Source organism: Bos javanicus, chromosome 13 (assembly GCF_032452875.1).
Source record: "Bos javanicus breed banteng chromosome 13, ARS-OSU_banteng_1.0, whole genome shotgun sequence".
NCBI classification, from domain to species: Eukaryota; Metazoa; Chordata; class Mammalia; order Artiodactyla; family Bovidae; genus Bos; species Bos javanicus.
In genome coordinates, this window is record NC_083880.1 from 67752512 (window position 1) to 67779348 (window position 26837).

The window sequence follows — 26837 nt, forward strand, 5'->3', positions numbered from 1 at the left end:
CCACTCTACATTAATTGAATGATCAAACATAAAGAAAAATGATAAAGTCCAGCTGACACAACTTGGGGGAAGTGGTTTTGTATTCTGTTTCAGTCCTCATGGAGGACTTTCTGACATTATGAGTTGTAGCAATGCCTGGTATTTCTTCTTGGGAAATTTTCTCCTGAAAATAATTCAAAAGAAACAAATAACTTATATGTAGGATAATGATTATAGTGTCATTTTATATTAAATTAAAAATATAATAATGAAAATCATAAACTTTTGGATAGCTGAGAAACGAAGAGAATACATATAAATACATCTTCATATATTCCCTTCTGGTTATTTTCCCCTGAAATTGTGGGTTTTTTTTTTTAAACAGTTGAAATCACAGGATGCATATAATTTTATATATTTAGCAGTGATAATTACAATAGCAAAGAACTGAAAACCACTCAGTTGCCCAGTAGCAAGAAAGGTGCTTATTTCATAGTGTATGACCTTGTTGGATAGCATGCAGCTGTCCCAGGGTCAAGCGGTGGTGAAGCGGCCATGAGTATAAGAAACAGTGGGAGCAGAACACCAGGCAGTGAGAAAAGCAGACTAAAACTGTACGCACACACAGTCCTTTGAGCTGCATTAAAACTGTTTTTATGTGATCTCCAATCAGATGAGGCCATAGAGAAATACTAGTAAGTGTGTGTTGAGGTGAAAATCTTCTGGATGTGATTGGGGGAGGAGGGGGTAAAGGTGTGGGCTTTTTGATTGATGATGAATCCCAAGAGAAGAATTCATCAGGCCTGGTGATTTGACTGCAAACAGGGCCAAGGATTAAAAGGAGTCCAAGAGGGCCTGTCTGTTTTGTTCTGTAATTATTCAGAACCTCATTCAGCGCTCGGTCATTCCTGTTACTCATGTAGTCTCGGCGTAAAGACAGGGGTCAAGCCCCCTTTTAGGTGCTGTGGGTATGTTTCCTCTTCGTAAAGTAGGATGTCGTGGGCACTGGGAAAGGACTAGTGAATCAGTTATGTGATCTAGTCCGAAGCGGTTTGTTGAAGCCCTGGTGTGTCGTGAGTCAGGTCTAGTTTCTGCCCTCGTCAGGATGTGCCTGCAGTCAGCACAGCTTCCAGAAGTACACCTTTGTTCCTTGGCAGTCCAGTGGGTGTGAGGTGAAGTTGCTCAGTCGTGTGTGACTCTCTGCGATTCCGTGGACTCTAGCTTACCAGGCTCCTCTGTCATGGAATTTTCCAGGCAAGAGTACTGGAGTGGGTTGCCATTTCCTTTTCCAAGTGGGTGTGGCAGAGTGGAAAAAACGAGACCTGAGTTCTGTCTCTGGCTTTGCCACCAGTGGCCTCTAGGATCTTGTTCAAATGTCTTTTACATTTTGTTATTCACTTTCCTCACCTGCAAAAGTATATATTTAGAATACATTTGTTGTGAACGCATTTAGAAAAAAGTTATGCAGTTTGCAAAAGGACTATAATTTTATTATGTGGCTTATGGATGAAATCGTTTAGGAGATAGTAGTGATGCTTTGCATACAGTAGTAGGTGTTCAGTAAAGGTTCGTGGAAAGAAAGAAGACATGAGGATCCAGAGACTCAGACTGGAAGTCACAGTATCAGCTTTGTTAAACTTCAGATTGTCTAGCATTCTCTCTATTTCCAGAAGTTCAAATCCAACTGATGTCAGTTGGTCCCTGTAGGGAGGGCCTGGGGCAGAGCTCTGGGTGGTACAAAGATGAATAGTCCGTCAATACTGCAGTATCATGGGGCTTCTTAGAAGGTCGAGACATGAGGTAAAAAGTAGAAATCTTTGATGAGAGTTTAGGGAAAGCAAGAAGATAGGTCACGGTAAGGACCCATCTCTTCTGATGGGAGTGGAGCCTGAGGGAAAGCTTCAAAGGAAATGTTTACTCAAGCTGAGATTGAAAACCAAGGAGTAGGAAGGGTGCTGAGAGGGAGAGGAAGGACATCTCCAGAGTGGAGGTTGGGAAGTCTGGGGCGTGTTAAAGCAAAGAGTGGGTTTGAGCAGGAAACAGTCGCCTTGTTATGGCTGGTGCCTGATGAAATTAACTTGGGGGATTTATGCTTCTTCCAGCCACCTCCAGCGCAGTCGATGGTTCAAGCACTGGAGTTACTCTATGCTCTGGGAGGTACGTCTGTCTCTTACTCTGTGTTTCTTACGTATTTATTAGTATGTGATATTAGGTTGTATTCACTCTAGGGCTCTTGGTATCTTCAAGGATGGACTTGGTTCTTCCCATATATATGATCCTCTCAGTGACATGTAAGCTTATCGAAATAAGGTGGGACCATGATTGATCCCTGGGTTGGGAAGATCCCCTGGAGGAGGGCATGGCAACTCGCTCCAGTACTCTTGCCTGGAGAATCCCATGGACAGAGGAGGCTGGCAGGCTACAGTCCATGGGGTTGCAAAGAGTCAGACACAACTGAGCAGCTAACACTTTACTTTCACTTTATGATTGGATCATGAAATCCAATCGGGACAATAAATTTATGAAGCATGTCAATACATCAAAAGCTTTTAATAACCATCGCTATAGCTATACTTCCTAAGAGACACCTGGAAGATTCTTTTACCAGTATTTCAGCTGTCACCCAGCTGGGCCTTATTCTCTGTCCCTGACACCGTTCTGAAACTGGCTCAGTGTTCTCTCCCTAAACCCCCTTCCTTCCACTCCTGGAGTTCCAGTGGAGGATTGGGTAGAATACCGGCCTATGATATTGTTGGGACAAGGAGACACCATGTTATGGAGGAACTCTTATTCTCTTGTTTGAAAATGTGGTGTTTATCTTAAAATAGAGAAAATTGTGGCCTAAATTCACCTCTTTTGGAAGTGTCTTTTCTGTGAAGGTTGCCTCCAATGAAGATAATATCCAGTTTGGTATTAAATTTCAGTGGCGGTTTTGTTCTTTAAGATTTTTTTTTAGTTCCTAAGATCTTTATTGAGGTATAATTCATACACCGTGTAATTCACCCATTTAAAATGTGCAGTTCAAGTTAGCCCCAAATGTTGTTGCTGTTCAGTCACTTAAGTCAGGTCAGACTCTTTGCGGCTATGGACTATGGCACACCAAACTCCTCTGTCCTTCCCTGTCTCCTGGAGTTTGCTCAGATTCATGTCCATTGAGTCAGTGATGCTATCTAACCATCTTATCCTTTGTCAGCCCCTTCTGTTCCTGCCCTCAATCTTTCCCAGCATCAGGGTCTTTCCCAAGAGTTGACTTTTCACATCAGGTGGTCAAAATTTTGGAGCTTCAGTTTCAGCATCAGTCCTTCTGATGAATATTCAGGTTTGATTTCCTTTAGGATTGACTGGTTTGATCTCCTTACTATCCAAGGGACTCTCAAGAGTCTTTACCAGCACCACAGTTTGAAAGCATCAATTCTTCGGCGCTCAGCCTTCTTTATGGTCCAACTCTCACATCCATACAGGACTACTGGAAAAACCACAGCCTTGACTATACAGACTTTGTCGTCAAAGTGATGTCTAGTTTTTAATACGCTGTCTAGGTTTGTCATAGCTTTTGTTCCAGGGGGCAAGAGCCTTTTAATTTCATGGTTGCAATCACAGTCCACAGTGATTTTGGAGCCCAGGAAAATAAATCTGTTACTGTTTCTGTTTTTTCCCCATCTATTTGCCATAAGTGATGGGGAGAAAAATGGAATTTTCCATAGTTTTTTGTGATCCACACAGTCACAGGCTTTTGCGTGGTAAGTGAAGCAGAAATGAATGTTATTTCTGGAATTCCCTTGCTTTCTCTGTGACCCAGTGAATGTTAGCAATTTGATCTCCGCTCCCTCTGCCTTTTCTAAACCCAGCTTGTACATCTGAAAGTTCATGATTCACACACTGCTGGAACCTAGCTTGGAGGATTTTGAGCATTACCTTGCTAGCGTGGGAAGAGAGTGCAGTAGTCCAGAGGTGAGGCAGAGAAAACAGCAGGAGAGGTGGCAGAGAAGCCAGACAGTGTGGGTCATGGACGCTGGGGAAGAGTATTTCCAAGGAGCTGTAGTTAGCAGGCGCGAAGGCTGCTGGGGCCCTAAGGAAAGTGCCCTCTGTGTTTGGCACTATCTGGTTGTGGGTTGGGCCCTGGGAGAGGGAGGTTCTGGGGAGAAGTAGAACTAGGAGAGGATGGGGGCCGGAGGCGGGTCTGGGGCCATTTCCTTATACTTAGGTCTTTACATAGAGGCCATTGTTGTTTAGTCCCTAAGATATGTCCCAACTCTTTGCGACCCCATTGACTGTAGCCCATCAGGCTCCTCTGTCCATGGGCTTTCCCAGGCAAGAATACTGGAGTAGGTTGCCATTTCTTCCTCCCTCCAAGGAATCTTCCTGACCCAGGGATCGAACCTGCATCTCCTGCGTTGGCGGGTGGATTCTTTACCACTGAGCCACCAGGGAAGCCCATAGAGGCCATTAGAATTAATTTTTCAAAATTGAGTATTCAAGAGCTCCGAGGAAATCTTTTCTTTTTCTACTGTAACAGCAATCAGGTTGAAGCTGATAGTGTATGATTCATCTCCTGGATACACCTTGGCTAGCATGTATTACCTTTTATTCTCCCAACAACTGTACATCTTCCAACACTGGTACATGCCTTCTGCCTTTTGTTGTTCTTACGGCAGGTCTAGACAAAGACTGTCGCCTAACTGAACCTCTTGGCATGAGAATAGCAGAGTTTCCTTTGAATCCCATGTTTGCAAAAATGCTGCTTGAATCAGGTAGGTGGAGACCAGCGGTTCTCATTGATTTTATTTTGTCGGGAAAGTTGTTTCTCAAATTCTGTGTACCTTGGGGGAGGGGGCACAATGTAGCATGTGCCAGCATTTTTTTTAAGCCTGAAGGAGTTTTCATCTAAAGATGTCTGCTTTGGGGCATGTTGTTAACTTGTGATTCAAGGTCCGTCATCATTAATTCAGGAAACGCTTTTGTTTGCTTCCTGTGGGTCTGACACCTGAGTTTTTGTATAAATTTGTGGTGAAAAATACACAACATAAAACTTACCATTTTACTCATTTTTAAATGCAATTAAAAATGTTAAAATGGACAGTTCTGCAGCATTAAGTACTTTCGCGTTGTTGTCCAACCACCACCACCATCCATCTCCAGAATGTTTTCATTTTTGTCAAACCGGAACTCTACCCATTAAACACTTAACTCCCATTCTCCCCTCCCCCAACCCCTGACAACCACTGTTCTACTTCCTGTCTCTATGAATTTGACGATTCTAGGAACCTCATGTAAGTGGAATCATACGATATTTGTCTTTTTGTGACTGATTTTTTCAGTTGGTACAGTGTCTTCAGGGTTCCTATTGTATCGTGTGTCAGGATTTTTTTTAAGGCTGAGTAATATTCCACTGTGCAAATAGACCATTCACCTGTTGGCGGATTCCCAGGGAGCTGCCACCCTTTGGCTTTTGTGACTCGTGCTGCTCTGCACACAGGTGTACAAGCATGTGCTTGTGTCCCTGCTTTCACTTCTTTGAGGTCTAATACTTAGGGTGGAATCGCTTGCTCGGTGATTCTGCATTTAGTTTTTGAGGAATCACCACAGCGTCCTCCACTTTGTATTTGCACTACCCATGGGCAAGAGTCCCAGCTTCTCTGATGCTTTCAGATTTTTATGAGAATATTAGTTAAGGGATCAAAGTGTAGAGCCTCAAGATCCTCTCATATGTAGAAGTCAAAATCCTCTGGAGACTAGAGACTGCACTCGCCACCCCCAACAGCCCAGAGAAGGGAAATACTAGTTCTGTCTTGCTTTGGTCTAACTTTATATTCACTGGCAGTCAACAAAGCTGTGTTTCAGATTAAGCGTGGTGAAAAGTTAGCTATAGTTGTGTCTTGGAGCTAACGGGCTTGCATTGAGAAGCAGGAAAGATCATTTGTGAGGCCGGAAGCTGTGGGGGAGCATGCAGGGCAGTTCACTCCATCTGATGCCCTGGAGGGCTGGTTGCTACAGACTCTGCCCAGGTGCCAGCAGCTGTGGCCCACCGCATGCTTCCCTGGTCTAGCTATGCCTCAGCCTTGCCCAGTGAAGTGAGCCCTGTTGAGAGGGAGGCCACCTCATAGAAAGATCCCAGAGCAGAGGGACACAGCCCACGTATTCCCTGCCCCCTCTCCCTCTTAGGCTTTCTTCCAGGATTCCAGGTATCCATCTAGAGAGGAGGGAGCAGGTATGGAGCTGACCTACCCTAGTTGAGTCTCATGGCAGAGTCCTTTGGTGTGACTGCTGCAGAATGGAGTCCTTCCAGGCCTCCATTCATCTGGACCATGTATACGGAGCATCCCATTTGGCAGGGTGAAGTGTTTATATAAGATTTTAAAATGAAGCTATGTAGAAATAGATGATCTTGCTTTATAGTATGCTGCAAGGCAAACATCAGAGAACATCTTTTTCTTCTCGTGACACATGATATATTTGAAATCAAACATGCGTTTTGTTTTATAGGGAATTTTGGCTGTTCTCAGGAAATTCTGAGCATTGCCGCCATGATGCAGATCCAGAATGTCTTTGTGGTCCCCTCAAACCAGAAGTCTCAGGCTGTAAGTCTGACTTTTTCCCCAAGCTGTTCGTACGAGTCTTGCTCACTTTGGGCTTTCATTTGTTAAAATTGCCCATGGACTGCTGGTGACAGAGCAGCTTCAGTTTGGAGTGTTTATCTTACTTTGTGCCTGACATTGTGCCAAAATTTTTCCTACATCATGTCATTTTATCTTCAGTGTGAACTTGGGAGGGAGGTATTACTGTCACCATATTTAGAGATTGAGGCACAGAAAAGTTCAGTAACTTACAGTTGCTCAGCCAGAATTGGTGGAGTTGCCTTTCACGGTCCAAATCTTAACCATTGTCCTACTGACTTTTCAAAAGTAAGGGAGGTTGTTTTCAAGGCTTCTCTGGGGGCAACCTTGGTGGGCTCATTAGGGATGCCAGGAGTTCTTGCCTGGGCACAGCAGGCCTGGCACAGCCAAGCTGCTGACAGGGCCCTCCCAGCCCAGGCATTCGTGATGAGTAGATGGGTGAATGCTGGAAAGACTGTGAGGGAAAAGTTACGATATTTATGTACACTTGAAATTAAGACAGTGTTGCAAATGAATTATACTGAGCTATTCATCGTGTAATGTTACCTCCAGGACAAGAGGCTCACAGGAGTCAGCTTCTAAACATTGCCTTATTCTTTCCAGATTCGAGCGCACCGAAAATTTGCTGTGGAGGAGGGTGACCATCTTACCATGCTCAATGTGTATGAAGCATTTATCAAAGTAAGCACAGTTGCCGCTACAAAGGCCCCCTCCATGCTCCCGTCCATTGGAGGTAGTCTGTTGTTCAGTCGCTTATTCGTGTCCAGCGTTTTGAGACCCTGTGGACTGCAGCATGCCAGGCTTCCCTGTCCTTCACTATCTCCTGCAGTGCTGCTGTTGCTGCTGCTAAGTCGCTTCAGTTGTGTCCGACTCTGTGCGACTCTGTAGACGGTAGCTCACCAGGCTCTCCCGTCCCTGGGATTCTCCAGGCAAGAACACTGCAGTGGGTTGCCATTTCCTTCTCCAAAGCATAAAAGTGAGAAGTGAAAGTGAAAAGCTCAGTCGTGTGAAAGCGAAAGCTCAGTAGTGTCCGACTCTTAGCGACCCTATGGACTACAGCCCACCAGGCTCCTCCATCCATGGGATTTTCCAGGCAAGAGTACTGGAGTGGGGTGCCATTGCCTTCTCCGCTCCTGCAGTGCAGTTTGCTCAAATTCATGTCCATTGAATTGGGGATGCTATGTAACCATCTCTGCCACCCCTTTCTTCTTTTGCCCTTGGTCTTTCCCAGCATCAGGGTCTTTTCCAGTGAATCGGCTCTTTGTATCAGGTGGCCGAAGTATTGGGCTTACGCATCAGTACCAGACCTTCTTGTACTTGCCTGTTGTCAAGTAAAGTGATAACCTTGAGCTGCCAGAGAGGGAAGGTTGATTTGCAAAGAGCCGCAGGGAAGGGTTCTGTCTGATAGTTGGCCACTCTCATGGAGATACTTAAGACTGCTTATTGTTAAGTTCTCACTTGCCCTTTAGCACAAGAGAGTGAGATTGGACAGCAGTCAGATGGTAAGCAGGGTGATCAGCATCTGTGTAGAGAGATGGGGCCCCAAAAGGCCTGTAATGACTTGAAGATCTTGTCCCATTAAGGAAGCTAAAGAGGGCAGAGTCGAGTGGCGCCCGCCACGCAGCCTCAGCCGAGAGTTGTCCTGTGCTGTCTCACCCTCCCTGTGTGTGCGTTGCCCTGCAGCACAACAAGAACTCCCAGTGGTGTCAGGAACATTTCCTGAATTACAAGGGTCTCGTCAGAGCTTCGACAGTGAGGGAGCAGTTGAAAAAGCTTCTCGTCAAGTTTCAGGTGCCCAAGAAATCCAGTGAAGGTAAGAATAAACCGCCACTGCTCATGACGCTCCTCTCTCTGCCCTGTGGAGTTGCATTCTTGGCGTTCTCAGGCTGGGCGGTGTGAGACAACACAGTATACGCTGGACCCACACTGGGCTCACATTTTGAATTGCCTGTGTTGGTGAAAAGCTGCATGTGAAGGGAGCATATTCCCCCCGCCAAGGAGGTCCGTTTTCATTTCCGAGGACTATTTTTATTTAAAATTTTTAACAAGCCCTGACAACACTTACGAATCATTACCATTCTTTACCTCATTGTATGCCATGTGGTTAATTTTCCCTATTGTAGGCTTTGCAAGAAAAATGACTTTTACATGGATAACATTTATGGCCATTCCGTATAAACTGCCTTTTATTTTCAGCTACAGGTGTTACTAAAGCACGTACTGTGTGTTTAGCCTAGACAGTCGCCAGGTAAGATGGAAGTGCTGTGTAAGACAGTCTCTGGCCTCTGGCAGTGCCAGTGACTCCTGTTAGTTGAGGACACGCTCGGTTGCACCACGGGGGTTTTATTTAATATTCTCTCACTTACTCTGCTACTCCAGGGTGTAGGTGATGTTATCCTTATTTTACAGAGGAGTTGTAAGGTCCCAGGGAGAAGTTAATTTAAGTTCGGGACAACACAGCTGGTAACTAGCAAAGATGGGCCTGTGTGGCGCCAACACACGCTTTCAGGGGGGTGGTGTGTCTGCTTAGCCAGTCAGCAGTTGTCTTTTGAACATCTCCTGTGTGCCAGGCTCTTGGAAACACTCCTGGCACTACTAGCTCTTACTAACCTAACTGCAGCACCCGTTACAGGCCCAGCAGGGCTGTGTCTTCATACGTGAGTTCATTTAGTGCTCACAGAGCTCCAGTGAAGCATGCGCTGCCGTGATTCCCATTCTTCAGATGAGAAAAGTGGGCTGAGAGGTAGTGAGTGACGTGCCACACGGAGGTCGCACAGTGAGTGAGTGGCCTCAGAGCTCAGGCAGCTTCATTCCAGAGCTTTATGTTGTTTTCCTACTAAGGGAAACTAATTACATGATGACAAAGACGCGGTTCTTACTGTTGAAACAGTGCAGTGACGGGAGAGATTCCTACAGAGACACAAAGTACTGCAAATGAGATTATCAGTTGTCTTAGAGACTACAGGAATAGATGTTTGAGTGCTCATGGTGTACAGTGATGGGGATTGTAGTAGGAATGCAGGGAAGATGGAATCCTGGGGTTGGGGGGTACTGAGAGGGCTCACAGTGGGCCTCGAGTAGTGGTGGAAGTCCAGTTGAGCAAACTGGTTGGATTAGAAACCAGTGGCAAAGGGCTCACTAGGCAAAGAGGACTGTGGAGACAAGTGCTGGCAGAGAGGAGCGTATCAGATGCTCAGAGGGTGTTGATGGATGACCACGCTCCTAAGAGAGGGAAGCACTGAGCCCGGGTGACTGGGTAAAGTATCATCAGTACAGACAGGAAGCTCACAGAGGCAGCTAACTGGGGAGAAGCTGATCAAGTGCCTGTCTCCCAGGAGATAGCGAGCAGCCATACATCTGCATCTTTGTTTCTTAACCTGTTTTTCATTGTCAGCTTGAAACAGCAGAAATGTGTCTTGGAGGCTCCAAAGGAAGAGCTCCAATTCTTTAGGCCTCAGTGCAGAAAGAATTTAGGAAAACACAAAGTGACAGATAAGAAGCGATTGATTAGAATAGGATGCTCGTGAGGCTTACGAGCGGGCGGGCAAGAAGGTGCACACGGAGAACTTAGTGGGCTGCAGCTTTATAATTGAAGGGAAATCGGGGGAGGGGAAAAAGACCACCTTCTTCCTCATTCTTGAGTGGACATCAGGCTTCCATCTTCAGCTTCTCCTCTCCATCAGGCCAGGGAGCTTTCTTGTCCCTACATAGTCAAACGGGGACTGTCATGGTGCAGTGAAAATGAGCCAGAAGGTGGTAACGCAGACTAAAATGCGGTAAATCAGCGCAGGTTTCAGGATAACGCCACCTTTCTCATGTTTTTGTTTTTAGCGTGGGCAGAGAAGCGTGACCTAGGAATCATTAGCTTCCTGAGCTCACTGAGGATGTGGGGTCTCAGGCCACCATTCTTTCAGTGCTTTTGAGCATGTCTCCTGCTTCTGTTGCATGGTTTTGTTTTGAAGTAAGCCTGCTGGATTTTGTGGTTAATTAAACCTACTTTCTTGAATGATCATTAACTTAAATCTCCTATACTTTTTCACTGCTTACAATTCCCTAGTGGGATTAACTGTTTATCACCTGCTTTGTCCCTTCACTCTGTCCCTATCAAACCCCTCGCCCAGGAGAAGAGTTATATTGAATTTAAATTCTTTTTACCAAGAGAAATTCAGTACTAAGGGATAAGATTTTGTAAGGTAGGGTTGAGCTCTGGAGGGCCACAGTCCTTGTAATATTTAAGATTTCCCACTATCCTACTCCTTAAGGAGGGCAGTTTTTATCCCTTGGGAATTATCTCATTTTGGTAACAATGCACATTCTGCATAGATAACTTCTTTCGGGCAAGTGGAGAGAAGGAACTTAGTCTAGGATCAGATTGTGTTTGGAAATGCAGATTTGGGATTTTTTTCAGTTCTGTGCTGAAGAACAATAGAGAAAATTATGGAAATGCAATAAATTACATGCAAATTGAAAACTTCTCTTCAAAAGGGAGGGAATATATGTATACTTGTGGCTGATGGACATTGACAGCAGAAACCAACACAGCATTGTAAAGTAATTATCCTCCAATTAAAAAAAAACTAGATGTTAAAGAAAACAGTGAAAAAATATTTTCAACAGATATAAGGGATAAAAAAAGCTTTATTATAGAGTGAATTTATTTAACATATTAAGGAAAAAAACACCTAATTTCCAAGTTGATAAATGGGCAAAGGAATGGAATGGAAAATTTGAAAAGAAGAAATACAGTAATAGTAATAAATAAGTGTACAGTTAAAGAAGGGGTACCTTTGTGCCAGAACATTGCTGGTAAGAATGCAGGAAAACTGACATTCTCATACGCTGTTGATGGCTTTGTAAATCATACCACTTTTTGGTAACCTATTTACCAACATAAGACACCATTAAGACATACCATTATTTTATGTGTCATTAAGAAAGAAAAACTGTTGCCAATTATAATTATAAAATGCTGTCCTGATTTCAGTGAGTTAAAGTGTAAAAAAAAATAAATCTTAGAATTGATGAAATATCGTATGTCATAAGCCATATGGATGGCATTATCGTTTTTGCAGAATAATTTGGATATATCATGTAGAAATCATCTAATTGAGCAGGCTTTATCCTTGGAAGATGTTTACTACAGCAGCACAGACGCCAGTTAAACTGAGCTGTTTGAAAATTTTGAAGAATTACAAACGAACTGTAATCACAGAAATAATGTTGTAGTGTTAATGTCCTAGGTTGGGTCTTAGGGAAGGAACATCATTCCTGTAAAATGCTCTCCTAAAGAGGAGTTCCAAGGTCACTGGCCAGCCTGTGGAGTGCTCTGTAGGTTCTGGTGCCCAGCCTTGGTCTGGTCCTCTGTGGCTGGGGGTGCAGGGGAATTGGGGGGGTGGTCCCAGGTTAAGGAACAGTCTGATATGTTTCCATCAGCAGCCATTGTGGAGGGTGGGGACCCCTATAGATGGTGCCAGGGCAGGCATTTGGCACTGGGAATCGTGGGGCTGAACCCATTCAGGAGATGGTTTCAAGGCGGCTCAAGGCAGCCTGGGGTGGGCCTCACAGGACAGAGCATAGGGCAGGTGAGGTCTCATCTCATCCATCCCTGTTTGTGTAGGTGATCCAGATCCAGTTCTGAGGTGCATCGTTTCCGGATTCTTTGCAAATGCTGCGAGGTTTCATTCTACTGGAGCTTATAGGTAACATGATACTTTGTGAAGTCATTTGTGAAGTCACTTAAGTTATTAAAATCTTAAAAATAAACCAAACCCAACAGCAAGCTGACATGCAGAGAAAGCAGAGAAGTTAAATCATTTTTCTTTATTTGCACCTTGCCTCCTTCTAAAGATGCATTGAGGTTAGCTGTACAGATTTAAGCAAAATGTCTTAACTTCGTGGAAATGATTCTCAAATGTTCAGCCCATCCATGTGTTGTAGGAGGATGATAGTTACAAGTCTGAAAGTGGAAGTCGCTCAGTCATGTCCGACTCTTTGCGACCCCATGGACTATACAGTCTGTGGAATTCTCCAGGCCAGAATACTGGAGTGGGTAGCCTTTCCCTTCTCCAGGGGATCTTGGCAACCCAGGGATGGAACCTAGGTCTCCTGCATTATGCGCAGATTCTTTACCAGCTGAGCCACCAGGGAAGCCCAAGAATACTGGAGTGGGTAGCCTATCCCTTCTCCAGCAGATCTTCCCGACTCAGGGATCGAACTGGTGTCTCCTGCAGGTGCATTGCAGGTGGATTCTTTACCAACTGAGCTATCAGGGAAGCCTGTTACAAGTCTGCAGGCTGGTAACATATCTGTTGTAATCAGAGAGTAATAGGACTCAAGGGAACCATTACAGGTGCTCTCTCCTAGAGAAGTTAGTTTTGCTGTTGGGTGCTTCGTGACGTTTTTAGAGGTCTGCACAACTGAAGCTCCCCAGGTGCATTGTAGCCACACTGGAATGTTGGTGAGTGTTCTTCATGTGCTGGCCAGCCCCTCCCTCTGCTGAAAACTACAGCCTGTCTCTTCCAGTTCCATTTTCCAGGTGTAGAAGATTCACTGATGACCTCCGATAACCTCTGGTATATTCAAATTTGGTGAAAGCTAACACCTAGTTAGCCCTCTTTTCTCCAAACCAAATCATTCCAGTTTGTTGAAGTGTTACTTTAGTCTGTCTTTCTGTTTCTGAGCTGGTTTTAGTTTTGTAACTTCACTTTAGCCAGTTTTTTAGAGCAGTGATTAGAAGGTGCTCCTCTTTAATAAAGTGAAAGTGAAAGTCGCTCAGTCGTGTCCAGCTGTTTGCGAGCCCATGGACTACAAAGTCCATGGAATTCTCCAGGCCAGAGTACTAGAGTGGGTAGCCTTTCCCTTCTCCAGAGGACCTTCCCAACCCAGGAATTAGACCTAGGTCTCCCGCATTGCAGGCAGATTCTTTACCAGCTGAGCCACAAGGAAAGTCCCTTCTTTAATAAGGGAGTGCTCAAAAGGGCCTCTCCCTAACTTGTCTTTGGGTTTTCGCCTGAGACTATTGTTAGCTTTTTCCCCTCAGAACATATTATAGTCCTGTGATCCTGAACTCTCCGTGGTGTCCCATTCCAGATACTGGGCTCTGTTTTTTTGTTTTTTTAGGTTTTTATTTTCTCTTGGGGTATAACCAATTACCAATGTTTTGTTAGTTTCAGATGAACACCTTAGGGGACTCAGGCATACATATACGGGTTCCCATTCTCCCCCAAACTCTTCCCACTGGGCTTTGTTAATGAGCCCAGAATTGCATTGACCTTCTTTGTTTTTTTGGCAGCCAGGTCTCCTTCATCCAGTATTTGGTTGCTGACTGGGCCTCAGGATAGCACTTTACATTTGTTTCTAGTATGTTCTATTTGTCACCCCAGGCCAGGTGTTCCAGCCTATCAGTGTCACGGTTCTGTTGCCCATCGTATGTACTCTCCTCCCAGCTTCCAGCACTGAGCTGTTCTGTCCGAGGCAGCTCCGGACAGGCTGTGATCTTCTCCAGTGAGAACCATCGTTTCATTGTCATTCTGATTACCCCGCTCTCCTCAAGAGTATTAATTAGCAATTCCCACTGGCATTCACAAAAGTCTTTCACCAGTATCCTCAATAGAAATACAGGCTACACAACACGCTTCATGGTGGTCAGTCCCTTTGGGACAAAGTTCAGTGTTGGTCGCCTGATAAGACAGCCAGCACCCGGGCAGTGGCTTTATTCCAGCGCTGGAGATGCGCTGGGTCATGGCCCTGAAGCACTTTCCTGACACACATTCCTGGCACCTGCAGAAGTGCTCTGTAATTATGGTTTGAGCAGCAGTGTTCTGATCTGTTAATCTTCTCTCATGAGCTGATCTCACCAATAGTCGTGTGTGCCGTAAATATTTTTTTGAATTAAACTGAATAAAATCTAAGTTGGCATTTGAAATATTATCTCAGAGAAGTGGATAGTCTAGTATTGAGCTTTCTTTCCCCCCCATTTATAATTATCTCTTCCATACCCTTTACTGTTTAACCTTGTTAATATAAAAGTTTATAGAAGTAATTGTGTATATTATTTCTGTCCTCAAGGAAATTTTTGAAAGAGAACCTCCAGAAGATAAACATAAACATAAGCAGAAAAATATTTGGATGTCCATGTGTTGCTTTCCTTCTCCCTTTTTTAGCATGATTTATTCTTGATTTCTGGGGTGACAGTAGGGGAGGGGTCATAAAGGGCTCGAGAGAAGATGGAGAGGATAGTTTTGTTTGTGTGAAGTACAGCCTGCGTTATTGATGAGTTTAAATGCATCTGTGGGAAGGTCTTGCTGGAAGTGTTTAAAATGTACTTGAGACAAAATTGCTCTGCTTCCCAAGGACCATCCGTGATGATCATGAATTGCACATCCACCCAGCATCGGTCCTCTATGCAGAGAAGCCGCCCCGCTGGTAAGGCCCCTCCTGCCCCTCTGCTTTGTCAGTGCTTTGAAGGCAAGGCCTCGTTCTGGTTCGTCTCTGGGTCCCCAGCGCCTAGAGTCCAGGTGCCCAGTACACATTTGCTGACTCTGTTCTACAAAGAATTTCTACTCTGTCAAGGATCCCTGTAAGCCAATGGTCTTATTCCTCTGCCTGCTGATCCCCTCAGCAAGCATTCATGTTCACCCACAGACTGGGTGCTCTGTCCTCACTCTCGGTATAGCTGTGCAGAGAGAGGAATCCAGGTCCCATTCCACAGCCCGACAGAGAACAGATGGACTCCAGTACCTGGGGAGAAAGGCTTCCGTAGAGGGAGGTATTTGATAGGTGGCTGAGGTTCACACTTCCGCGGGCCAGGCTGTAAGGGCTGGCTTCAGGGAGCAGATACTAATACTCGCTGTGGAAGCTGATACGGCTGCAGGGTGTGGCATGGGTGATCTTAGTTCCCCAACCAGGAAGTGAACCCGTGCCCCCGCAATGAAAGTGCAGAGCCTTGAACCACTGGACTGTCAGGGAAGTCCCTGGAAACTGGTATCTATATTAATATATGCAGTCTTAAAATCTGGGGATTTAAATTACCTTCTTGGCTTGACTTTTTGGTATCTGTTACCTCAGCCTTAGGCAAGCTCCCCCCTCGTGTGTGTGTGTGTGTGTGTGTGTGTGTTTTGACAGCTTTATGGAGATATTATGTAATTCACATACATACAATTTACCCACTTAACGTGTACCGTCCTGTGACTTTAAATACATTCACGGGGTTATATATCCATCACCACAATCAATCTTCTCATTAGCTCCTAAAGAAAACTGTTAGCAGTCGTTACAACTGTGTGCGTGTAACCCATATTCCCAGTAAGATATAGAATGCTTTCATCTCTCTAGACAGTTCCCTTGGGTCCCTTTACAGTTAATTCCCAGCTCCTTTCAGAATCACTGAGCCTTTGCTTCTATTTCTACATTTTCTGATGAATTCATTAGACTCTGTTCAGAGTTGTGTAAACAAAAGCATAGGGAAGCAGAAGGTTCAACTGAGATATCCTGGAAATCACGTGGGACTTAGAGTCTCCTCTGTGCAGTGGGCACACTGGTACCTAATACTCAGGTCATGAGGCTTAGGTGAGCAACATGAATACATTTGTCTAGTGTAGTGCCTGGCGCACAGAACAGGTGGATGCATTTTAAAAGTAAAGGGGAACCATCTCTAATTGTTGTGGTTCTGATTCTAATTATAATAAATAGGAAAATAGCTCGCGATTTCTTCTTATTTCAGGGTTATCTACAATGAAGTTATCCAAACCTCCAAGTATTACATGAGAGATGTGACCGCCATTGAGTCTGCTTGGCTGTTGGAGCTGGCTCCACACTTTTATCAACAAGGAACGGTAGGAATGAACCCCCAAACCACCTGTTACCTGCCTCTTCATATTTTTAAATATACGTTTATTTTTCAATGTAATGTCCTAAACTTGCCTGCCCCCAACCCCAACCCGTGGTACATAGATGAAAGGCTATTACCATAGTCTCAGATCGTTCTGGGTAAAAGCACCATACTGTTTGCTCACATGATATTTAAAATGCTCACATGATATTTAAAACGTGCATTTAAAAATAAATCCCTCCAGCTTACATGATAAAAAAAGGAGAATATATCTTTAACTCTTTCCCTCTCCCTCTGCCCTTTTAAACCATTTCCAAAGAAAGTCTGTCACACTTTGGACCATGTTCATAAGAAGCGGCACAAATACTCTGATGAGGATTGCCTCGCAGAACGTGTGTGCAAGCTTAAACCTGTTTCATTTTAAACACTTGGTGGGCGCATTGCTGTGTATGTAGTATATGCTTTTTTCTATGGAAGACATGCATTAATTCAGCATCTTTGTCGTCTCTGATCTATTTTGTTTTTAGACTGTTTTTCTACCTCATTATGGGCCACATTTCCTGCTTCTCTTTTCTAGTAATTTTTTGTTGTGTGCTGGACATTATGGGTGGTTTGTTGTGAAGAGTTGAATTTGTTGTCTTTTCTGTAAAGAATATTGAGTTTTTTCTAGTAGACAGTTCATACTGGCAGTCAGTTTAATTCTACCAAGACCTGACTTGAGTTGTTTTCGGGCAGGTGTCTAGTAGCCCTGCTCCCAAGACATGGACTTTTGATGTCTCAACTGGATGCCTAGGATGTTCAGTGAGGCCTTTGCACTCTGGCTGCGTGGAACTCCAGTGTCTCCAGCACTGTGCAGACCTCCAGAATCTCCTCTGTACCAGGTCACAACTCCCCAGTTCCTGTTCTTTGCCAGCCTTATGGACCCTTGGCCTGCACCTGTGTGGCTTAGTATTCAGCCAGAGGTTTAAGAGTGGTAGCTCTGTGTTGATTTCTGGAGCTCCTCTTTTCTGATGCCCTGTTCTATAAATTCCAGCAGGCTCAGCAACTCTGAACTCTGATCTGTGTTTCCTCTCCCCAGCTATACTGTTCTCTATTTAGGATTCACTTCCCTCTGACAGGGGCTCCCCTGGTGGCTCAGATGGTGAAAGAATCTGCTTGAAATGCAGGAGACCCGGGTTCGATCTCTGGGTCGGAAAGTTCCCCTGGAGAAGGGAATGGCACCCATTTCAGTAGTTTTGCCTGGAGAGTTCCGTGGACAGAGGAACCTGGTGGGCTACAGTCCATGGGGTCTCAAAGAGTTGGACACTACAAAATGTGAAGAGCCATGCAGAGACCTGGAATGACTATAACTTTCACTCACCTCGAGTGATTCCTTTTTCTCAAGGGTTACAGCCCTGTGTTCTCTGTTACCCAGTACCTGAAAATTATCGCTTCAGATATTTTGTCTAGTTTGACCATTGTTTACCACAAAAGGGAAACCAAAACCTGTTACTTCATCAAAGCTGTAGCCAGACTGCAGTGTTTTCAGACCAAAATGTGGCTTTATTGGTGCCTTTTAAAATTGGGAGAGTCCACATTAAATATGGATTTCAAGACTCTCTTGAAAGACATGTTGAATTTGCTGGGTTTCTGAGCCTGAGTCTGCAGCAGGGGCTGAGGAATGGGGTTTGTTGTGAGTGATTCTCTCCAGGTCCTGCCTCCCTCGTTTATCTCACTGGCTCAACTCCTGGAAATGTTTGAGTTGTGATCCTATAAAGGGAAGGATCTTTTCATCCCTCCCCCTCCAGCAATGTCGAGGGAAGTTGTCATTTTAAATCTTTCCATATTAAATCTTAAACCATCAAACAAAAAACATTTCAGACCTGTATAGTTCAACTTCCTATATCCCCATCCAGATATTTCAGCTAAAAATGAGATCAACTTCAGGGACTGATAAGAATGCAGTGTGTTTTCTCTGCTGCATTGGGCTGATAAGAATGAACCTGAAATGAAAGAAAATCTTCCACCAAACCTCTCAGGTGGAACGCAGCAGACTTCAGAAGTCCAAAAGAACAGTTAGAAATGCAAACTCGAGCTTAAGGAGAATGGTGCAGTTTTAAGCCCGCTTGTAGGAGTAACGAGAGGCAGGCAGGCAGGCAGAGAAGAGAGACTCTGAAGTTGTGTCAGGTTCATTTAGACTCTGGGAGAACAGGATTAACCCAGAAGCAGAGTCATTTTCCCTTCTCACCTCAAAATGACAGTTTTTCTAGGTCAAACCCACAAAGTTAAAGAGCAGACTGACTGCCCCAGAATTTTGAAGAAAATGGCAATGCCAAATTTGTCTTTTTTTTTCTCCCCAAATGCCTGTTTTTCAGCTCATCTGCTCCACTCTGACGACTGCTTATGATCAGAGTAGTTTTAGAGAGGCTGGGCTTAGAAATCATGTAGTTCAGCAACCTCATTGTACAGGCGAGGGCCCTAACCCTCTCCTACCCCAAGAAACTTGGTCCCTCCTTAACTAAGCAGTCCAAAGGCACTTGTCCTAAATGGATTGATTTCTCCAAGAGCCCAGCCACTCTCCAGTGGCTGCCCATGCATGGCGGAGGGTTTGGCTGAGCGCAGCGTAGCACCCCACAGCCATGCAGAGCCCACAGGTCATCCCCGGCTCTGTTCCTGGCATTGTTGGTGACTTTCCGTTACCAGTGTTTTTTAGAGTGTTGCTCTTGCCCTGTTAAGAGGCCTGAAATGGTCCAGAGTCCTTTGTTTATACACAACATTCTCTTCAGAAATGAGCACCAAAAATGGCCCCACAGGCACGATGACCTCATCCCCGTTCCTAAGCTAAGGCTTTGGGTGTCTTCCATTGGTGGGTGGGGTCACGTCAGGTGAAGTGCGTGGAGGAGAGGATTAGGAGACATCCAGCAAGACCCACAGCGGGAGAGGGGGACGGGGGACCTGTCCAGAGATTTGCCTTGCAAGTCCTCAGGCTTTTTCTCCTGCTTCTGAGCGATCTTTGGGATTGAGGGAGGACCCTCCTCACCAGGGCCTTTGCTGGAATCTGTATTGGTCCTTTCTCGGGCATGCGCTTCCCTGGTGGCTCAGATGGTAGAGAATCCGCCTGCAATGCAGGAGACTTGGATTTGATCCCTGGGTTGGGAAGATCCCCTGGAGATGGGATAGGTACCCACTCCAGTATTCTTGGGCTTTCCTGGTGGCTCAGACGGTAAAGAATCCGCCTGTAATGTGGGAGACCTGGGTTCGATCCCTGGGTCAGGAAGATCCCCTGGAGAAGGCAGTGGCTACCCACTCCAGGATCCTTGCCTGGAGAATTCCATGGATGGAGGAGCCTGGTGGGCTACAGTCCATGGGGTTGCAAAGAGTCAGATGTGACCGAGTGACCAGCACTTTGTTCTTTCTCTTCTTGACCATAAGTGGTTAGAAAGTGTGACTTTCTGCGGCTCATTTACACCTGTGTCCTGCTCCCTCAGCACCCCATCCTGTTGTGCTTGGTGGGATGCTGCGCCTTCTTCTGCACCTGCACTCTTTCAGGCCCTGAGGTTTTTCTCTCGGTGATGGGGATGGCTGTCTCGAGGGCATCATAGGTGTGCCAAGAGGCGGGGTTTGGGCACTGAGCGTGCTGGGGCTGGCAGCCCTGCTCTGCTCGCAGCCGGGGGATTGACATCCCTCCAGTGAAGAGCCTGCTGTGTGAAGCAGCATGCTCAGGATGTCGCCTGGTTGTGGGATTAGAACTATCGAGAGGGCATCAGGTCTGCCTCCACTGGGGAACAGAGGACCTTTATTAAAAGCTTCTGTTTACAGGCCCTGCTTCAGTTGCGTATTTTTTGAGTAAAGCACTTTTGGCTTTACTTTTGAGTGCAAAGGATGTTTGTATCCCCCAATCCTATTGTCTGATGCCCGTGATTATAGTGTTAGTCTTCCTGGGTTGCTTACACTGCTACAGAGTGACGTCTCTGAAAGAGAAACCGGGAAGAAAGGGTCACCAGAAGTGTCCTGTTCTGTGTGTCTTCCCTGCTCTTGCACAGGCGTCATGAGAGCAGGACCTTGAGCCTCTGGGGATGGCTGGCTAGGTTGGCTGACCTTTTTGTTCCCAAGGGAAGGATACCTTCCCTTGACTGTTCTCAAGAAATTCTAGGAAACAAGAGGTGATCTTTGGTCTGGTCTGAGCAGCCCGGCTGTTGGGCTGCAGGGCTGGCAGAAGGGCTGGGGCAGAGGGCGAGCCGTGCCTCACTGACAGCTGCCCTCAGAGCCCCAGGCGGCCCGACCTTGGCCTGTGTGGCTTACTGAAGCCCTGGTGCTTTTGTGGGTCCCTTGGGCTTTTCCCCTCCAAACTGTTGCCTGTGGGGCAGGGCGTTTACTGTGAAAGTGTGAGCCAGGTGGAAGCTTTGATTTGGCCACTTCGGGGAATCGTGCTCCAGTCTGCTCCTTTGACCCACCCCAGCAGTGCTGTTCTCTCTTCTCTTGCAGCACCTGTCCCTAAGAGCCAAGAGGGCCAAGGTCCAGGACCAGTGAGCAGAGCTGGCGGCTGCTGCAGGGGCTGCTCGGTGTGCCCTCCTCCACGCTGTCCCCCCAGCCCAGGGTGGACAAGCTGCTGTCGGCTCCTGTGGACCCTTCAGCGGCTCTGCAGTGGGCTGCAGCCCGCTCACAGCCCCCTCCCGCCCGCTCCCCTCAGCATCTGCATTCCTCACTGGGATCCGGAGGCGTCTGTGCCTGGGTGGGAGTCCTGCTGCGCAGGAGTTGGAAAGCCCGTGCTCTTGGCTCACCCAGCACCCTCCCTGGCCCAGCTTGCCCCTGTCACCAGGCATGAACTCCAGCCCAGCTTCATGGGGAGTAGGGAGGAAGGTGGGCTGCTGCACGCTGAAGCACCAGGTGGGGTGGGCAGGGCTTTGCTGGGCTGGCCTTGCTCTCCCTGCTGAGACCCCCCGTCTATTGACCAGTGAGGTCCTTGGCCAAGGTGGACATGGCGCATATCTATGATGAGACCCTGGAAATGCGGCGGATTTCTGCCAGTTACCCAGGGGCATGTTTGGCGGGCACAGGGGCTCCCAAGCCAAGTAGCTTCTGTTTCCCTCTGCCCATGTTCCTGTTTGTCTGCAGCCGGGAGATTTGCAAGGATTGGCAGTCAACAGAGAGGACCCCTCTGCACAGGGCTCCTTGGCTTCACAAGCAGCTTAGCTTCCCCTCCACGCACGGTACCATGTCCCGATGCCACTAGCGAAAGCTCATCAGCTTGAAACCCATCCCAGATCCTCGGTAGCAGAAATTCACAACCGTTTAGAGGCTCTAAGCTTCTGTAGCTCAGGAACATAACTTGTCCGTTTGTCTTCTGTGTGTTTGCTTGGGTTCTTGTGAGAAGGCGGGGGCCCTTCCAGCAGGCACTGGTGTCATTGTCCCCGGGGCTGCTTGGCTGTGATGATGTCTGCAAACACATAGCTTGAAAGTTTATTTTTGTACTGATCCTAGTTTGGATGTGCCACTTTTGGCACCAAACGTGTATGTCATTTTTATTTCTGTTTTATAAACATGTAAATAATAGTGGTAACTTGTTAATAATAGTAAACCTTTATACGTAAAGTAAATGTAGTCCCTCCCATCCATGGTTCTCCTGGTCTATGTTTTAAGACAGTCCAATGAATTTTTACAAGCGAATGCTTGACATCAGCTGAGAAACCAGAGGCTTGGCACATAGCAACTCTGGGGTCATGTGGGCACAGGGAGCCCCATAGAGCAAGATCATGTGATCAAATGCCCTCCAGACATCCTTAGAGCAGACATGGGATGTTGTTTATATAAAGTCCCAAAGAAGTGCCAGTTCTCACCAGTTTCTGATTGGGATCCTTGTGGGGAAAGGTCAGAAATGCTTTCATAAAGTCTGAATTTAGGACCAGGGCTGATCCTGTTGAACTTCTCTTGGGGTGGGAGGAGGCAAAGGGGCACAATCCACATCCCCTGGGGGCGAGACCACACATCAAATCAGGAGATCAAACAACAGTCCGGGGTGCAAGCTGGAGACAGCAAGGTGTCCCCGGCCACCTCTGCCCGTGGGTCCCATCTATCGCCGTCTCTCCACCTCTTGGGCAGTCCCCAGCAGGGCAGGCAGGCCTCCCAGCGGTGTTCACTGTGTCACGTTGCAGCCCCTCGTGTGTGGAGATGGATCATCACCATGAAAGGCCTGTAACCGCGAAATGCCAGCCTTGGCCCCGGGGCCCCTTTACACGTCTCTGCAGGACCACGTGACCTTGTCAAGAGAGCACTGACTCAGCCTGGCTGAGAGACCAGCAGGGCCTGATGGCCTGGCAGCTCCCAAGACTTTGTCCCCCAGTTGTTCCACAAGAATGAGCCCTCTCAAGGCCCACACAGGTGCTCAGATACGACTTTCCACGACTTTGCACTGTCTTCTGAAGCCAGCTGCTCATGTTGGACAGCGCAGGGAAGTCCGCGCTGGGAGGTGGCATGGGGTGGTGTCATCCTGAAGCCCAGGGACGGGCCCCCCTGTGCTCGATCACACTCTGCGGGTTCTGTGCCGAAGCCGGTCTCCCTGAGGGCTGGAGGGTGCCATCACAAGGAGGCCCCTGGGCCAGGCAGCACTCCGGCCCGTCTCCATCCAGTCTGCAGACACTGGCTAAGCACCCAGGCTGTATGTGTGACACAGGTGTGACACAGGAGTGGGGTGGAGATGTTTGCTAGCAAGTGACTGGGTGTGGGGACCTGCAGGGAGGCAGGGGACAAGGTGATAGTGGTGAGAGATGGCAGAGGCTGCGGCGGTGGTTAGAAGCCAGTCATCATCCAGAAAAAGCTTGCTCATAACAAGACCCTTCCTTGTGAACCTACAGCACATGCTCACGTTCTGCTGCCCTGTCTGTCCCTCCCACCTCACCCTTTCACTTTGGCCATGAACGTGGAGAGTCGCCCAGTCCCACGGCTGCTCTCTCTGGCACCAGCTTCAGCACCAGCACAGCCTGTGACCACTGCTTGCTCTTGGTGGCCTCGGTGCCAGTCTGGGTTCCCCTGCCTTCCATCCCTGTTCTCAGCTCCACTTTTCAGGCCCCAGTGCTGATGGCTTCTGGTCAGTCCATTTCATAGGGTTGAGTGGTGGGGTCACAGGTCTGAGGTACCTAAATTTGGATAAGCACAAGACCCCATGCTGGAACCATGGGACCAGATCTCCTGTGCTGGGACCTGGGAGCCTGCAACTTGAAAAGCTTCCGCCAGATGATTCTAATGATGTGGTGGCTTGGGGACCACTGGTAAAGGAGACAAGATGTCACGAGGACCTCAACTCCGGAAAGGAGGTGAGCCACCAGCTGGGCAGTCAGGAGGAGCATCAGACTTGAGTGACAGTTTTGACACAGGTTGTATTCTAACCTGTACCAGGATCCACTCCGAGCCCACTGGCCTGTTTCTCCAAAGCACTGGGGTTGGAATTTAACTCCCGACAGGTCATGATGATGGGCGCGTGTTGGCCCACGATGACTTTTCCTGACTTCTCTGTCCAAATAAATGGTGAGCATTTCATAGTTATGCTGTATAAAAGATCATCCCATCCTTTTGTCTTATTTTTTTTGTGCTAAAATGTTCTTTTAGAAAATAATGGTGATATTAGATGGTAGCTTTAAAAAAAATGTTTTCCTTGGTTATTAACAGTCAAACTGCCCTGGTGGTCTGGTGGTTAAGACTCTATGCTCCCAATGCAGTGGCTTGGGTTCAGTCCCTGGTTGGGCAACTAAGATCTGATATGCCGCATGGCATGGCCAAAAAAAACTAAAAAGAAGAAAAAAATTGTATACGAGTTTCCTGATTAAAAAAATTCAAGGGGCTTCCCTGATGGTCCAGTGGCTAAGACTCTACGCTCCCAATGCAGGGGGCCCGGGTTCAATGCTGGTCAGGAATCTAGATCCCACGTGCCGCAACTAAAAAGATCCCGCGAGCCATAACAGATTTGATGTAGCCAAAATAACAACAACAGCAACAACAACAACAAAACTGGTTGATGAAATCCCCAAACCCAGGAGTCACTAGCCTGTGGGCCAGAGGGGACTGTGAGGGCCAAACGGCAGCTCAGCACCACACATCACATCTCTGGGAAGACAGAGCGGCCTCGTCAAACAACCGAATTGCAACTGGGCTTCGGGAGCCGCAGAGGAGCTACCTGTCCTCACATAATTGGAAGGATTCAAGGTGGCGGGACTCAGCCCCCGGGTCGCTGACTTCACCTTTTGATAAGATCAGATATTTTCCAACCTCCAGTGACTCACCTGGATGCTTCCTCCGCCTTCCAACCTGTTTGTGTGAAGTACAACTGGCATGCGTTTTTGATGCCTGATGGAACCCTGGATTTCCTACGTTTCCTCTCTTTGTCCTGCCATTGGACCTAGAAATGGGCTATGCGCCCATTTCATACTTGGCCACTTTGGGGCGGCTAGCTAGTTGGTGTGTCCTGGAGGGAGCTTGTCCCTGGGTCCTCAGGGTCACTGCTCTGTCTGGCGAACCAAGAGGAAGTTCTGGCACTTGTGGTGAATCCCAGAGATGGTGCCTTCTGCATTCTTGGGTGGTACTGAACTTGTTCAAACAGGCTGTCTCCTTGCCTGAAAAAGGGATGCCAGGGCATCATTTTCCCTGGCCCTGTGGCCTGCGTGGCTTCAGCCTCACTTGCGGGCTCTGCTAAAGGCGGAGATTGAGCCAGAGCGGCTGGGATACGCACAAGGGAGTTGGTGTGGCGGTGAAGGACCCGGGGGAGCACGCCCAGAGTCTGTAGCCAGGCGAAGGCCAGGCATGAGCTGCTGCTCATGGCCGGTCCATTGACAGGTCTGGGCAGTGGCTCTGAATACAAGCACCTGGCCAGGGTTTTCCGTGGCCCTAGACTGATGGGTGAACTGTTACATGACCCAGAGTAGCCCCCGGCCCTGCCTCCAGCCCAGTGCGCCCAGACCCCAGGCCCCAGGGCAGAACTTGGCTGGCAAGGAGTTTCCCGCCTGCCTTCAGTTGGTTCCTCCGAGCATTTTCCTCTCCAGTTCCACCTCCTGTGTTTTCAGTTTTGAGGTGACATCAGGTTTGCTTAGTACCCACTCTGTGTTTAAGTTCTTTGTTTTTCGTCTTCACATGTGTGTATGCTTTGTCCCTTTGACATTTACCTCCCTGGCTTTTCTGCTTTATTTCCCTTTTTACCATGAAGTTTAAAAAAATCTAGGTGTATGTGATTTGCTTCATGTTGATACTGTTTTAAAAAGCACTTTTACCTTCATATTTAACTTCTTGGTCTTCTTTATACTTGTTACTTTTAGGTTATGCTTTTATACTTTGGGGTTAAAAAAACTCATATTAATTTTTCGTTTTTGTTCTGTAAATATTTTCTTCCATTATTTTCATTGTCTCATTTTAATGTATTCGTTTTAAACTTACCTTAACAATTCACTTCCCAATTCATTTTACTTCTGTTACTCCTTTCTCTTAGTTTGCTTAATTGGTGTCCGTGGTTGGCAAAAGGCCTAACTGTAGGTGTGAGAGCAGGAGAAAAGATGTTTGCAAGATGTTGGTTAAAACCAACAAAGGATTCACTGTAAAGAATATACAAGGAATATGCAACAGTAAATAGATAACCCAAGAGAAAAAAGTGCGCAAAAGATAAGGAACAATCGATAGAAACAGATCCAGTGCACCAAACCAGTGAAAAACTGTTTGAGTGAATCGTCAGAGAAACACAAAACTAAAGCGCCAATCCAGTAGCAGTTGGCACCCATCAGATTAGCAAAGGTGAGTAATGACAAGTGTTGGCAGAGACATGGGGACCAGCGGAGAGCCTCCTGGCACAGCTCACTGGATGAAGGAAGCACGTGCTCCCCAGTCCGGACATCCCACGTCTGGGTCAATGTTCCCAACAAAATTCTCACCTGGGTGCATGAGGAGACAGGGAAGGAAGCTCACCCACTTTGGTTGTGGTGAGAGGGTAGCAGTGGCGGAGGTGGCAGGGGCTGGGGACGGGGTGGAGGAATGCCCGTCACTGGGAGAATGTGCAGGGAAGTCAGTGGTTGGCATCACGGAGCATACGAAGCCCTTTCAAGCCACAGACAACATGTAACACGGACCTTCAAAACAGATGCGTGAGAAAAATAAGAAACAGATGGGACAGTACCGTGTACAGACGCTACAAATACATTCACACAAGAAACAACACAGCGTTTGCAAAAACAGGTATAAACAAAAAGATGCATGTTAGGAGGGTTGCCTGTAGAGGGTAGGGGGGGTGGGGGATGGGAGTGAGGAATGTGGAAAAGAGAAAAGAACAAAATGAAACAAGGTGGGTTGGAAGAGGCACTCAGGTGTTCATCTGCAGGAGGCCTTGGTTTTAGGCCAGGTGGCTTTCTTCTTCAAGGGCCAGGCGGGTGGAAGGTGTGCAGGGTTGGCCTCACTTACGAGTGTCG

At 47.0% G+C, this 26837-nt stretch overlaps 1 protein-coding gene across 1 annotated transcript in view; it reads left to right on the forward strand.

Moving 5' to 3' along the window:
- The window catches only part of DHX35 (DEAH-box helicase 35), a 76792-nt gene extending 52739 nt beyond the window's left edge, over window positions 1–24053 (forward strand). Inside the window, exons 14-22 of the mRNA XM_061437570.1 lie at window positions 2082–2136; window positions 4635–4730; window positions 6463–6557; window positions 7197–7274; window positions 8277–8406; window positions 12211–12292; window positions 14946–15017; window positions 16315–16426; window positions 20887–24053. Of these exons, the coding sequence (XP_061293554.1) occupies window positions 2082–2136; window positions 4635–4730; window positions 6463–6557; window positions 7197–7274; window positions 8277–8406; window positions 12211–12292; window positions 14946–15017; window positions 16315–16426; window positions 20887–20931 (765 nt within the window). The 3' untranslated portion in view covers window positions 20932–24053. The remainder of the gene's footprint in view (window positions 1–2081; window positions 2137–4634; window positions 4731–6462; window positions 6558–7196; window positions 7275–8276; window positions 8407–12210; window positions 12293–14945; window positions 15018–16314; window positions 16427–20886) is intronic.
- The last annotated feature ends 2784 nt before the right edge of the window (window positions 24054–26837 follow it).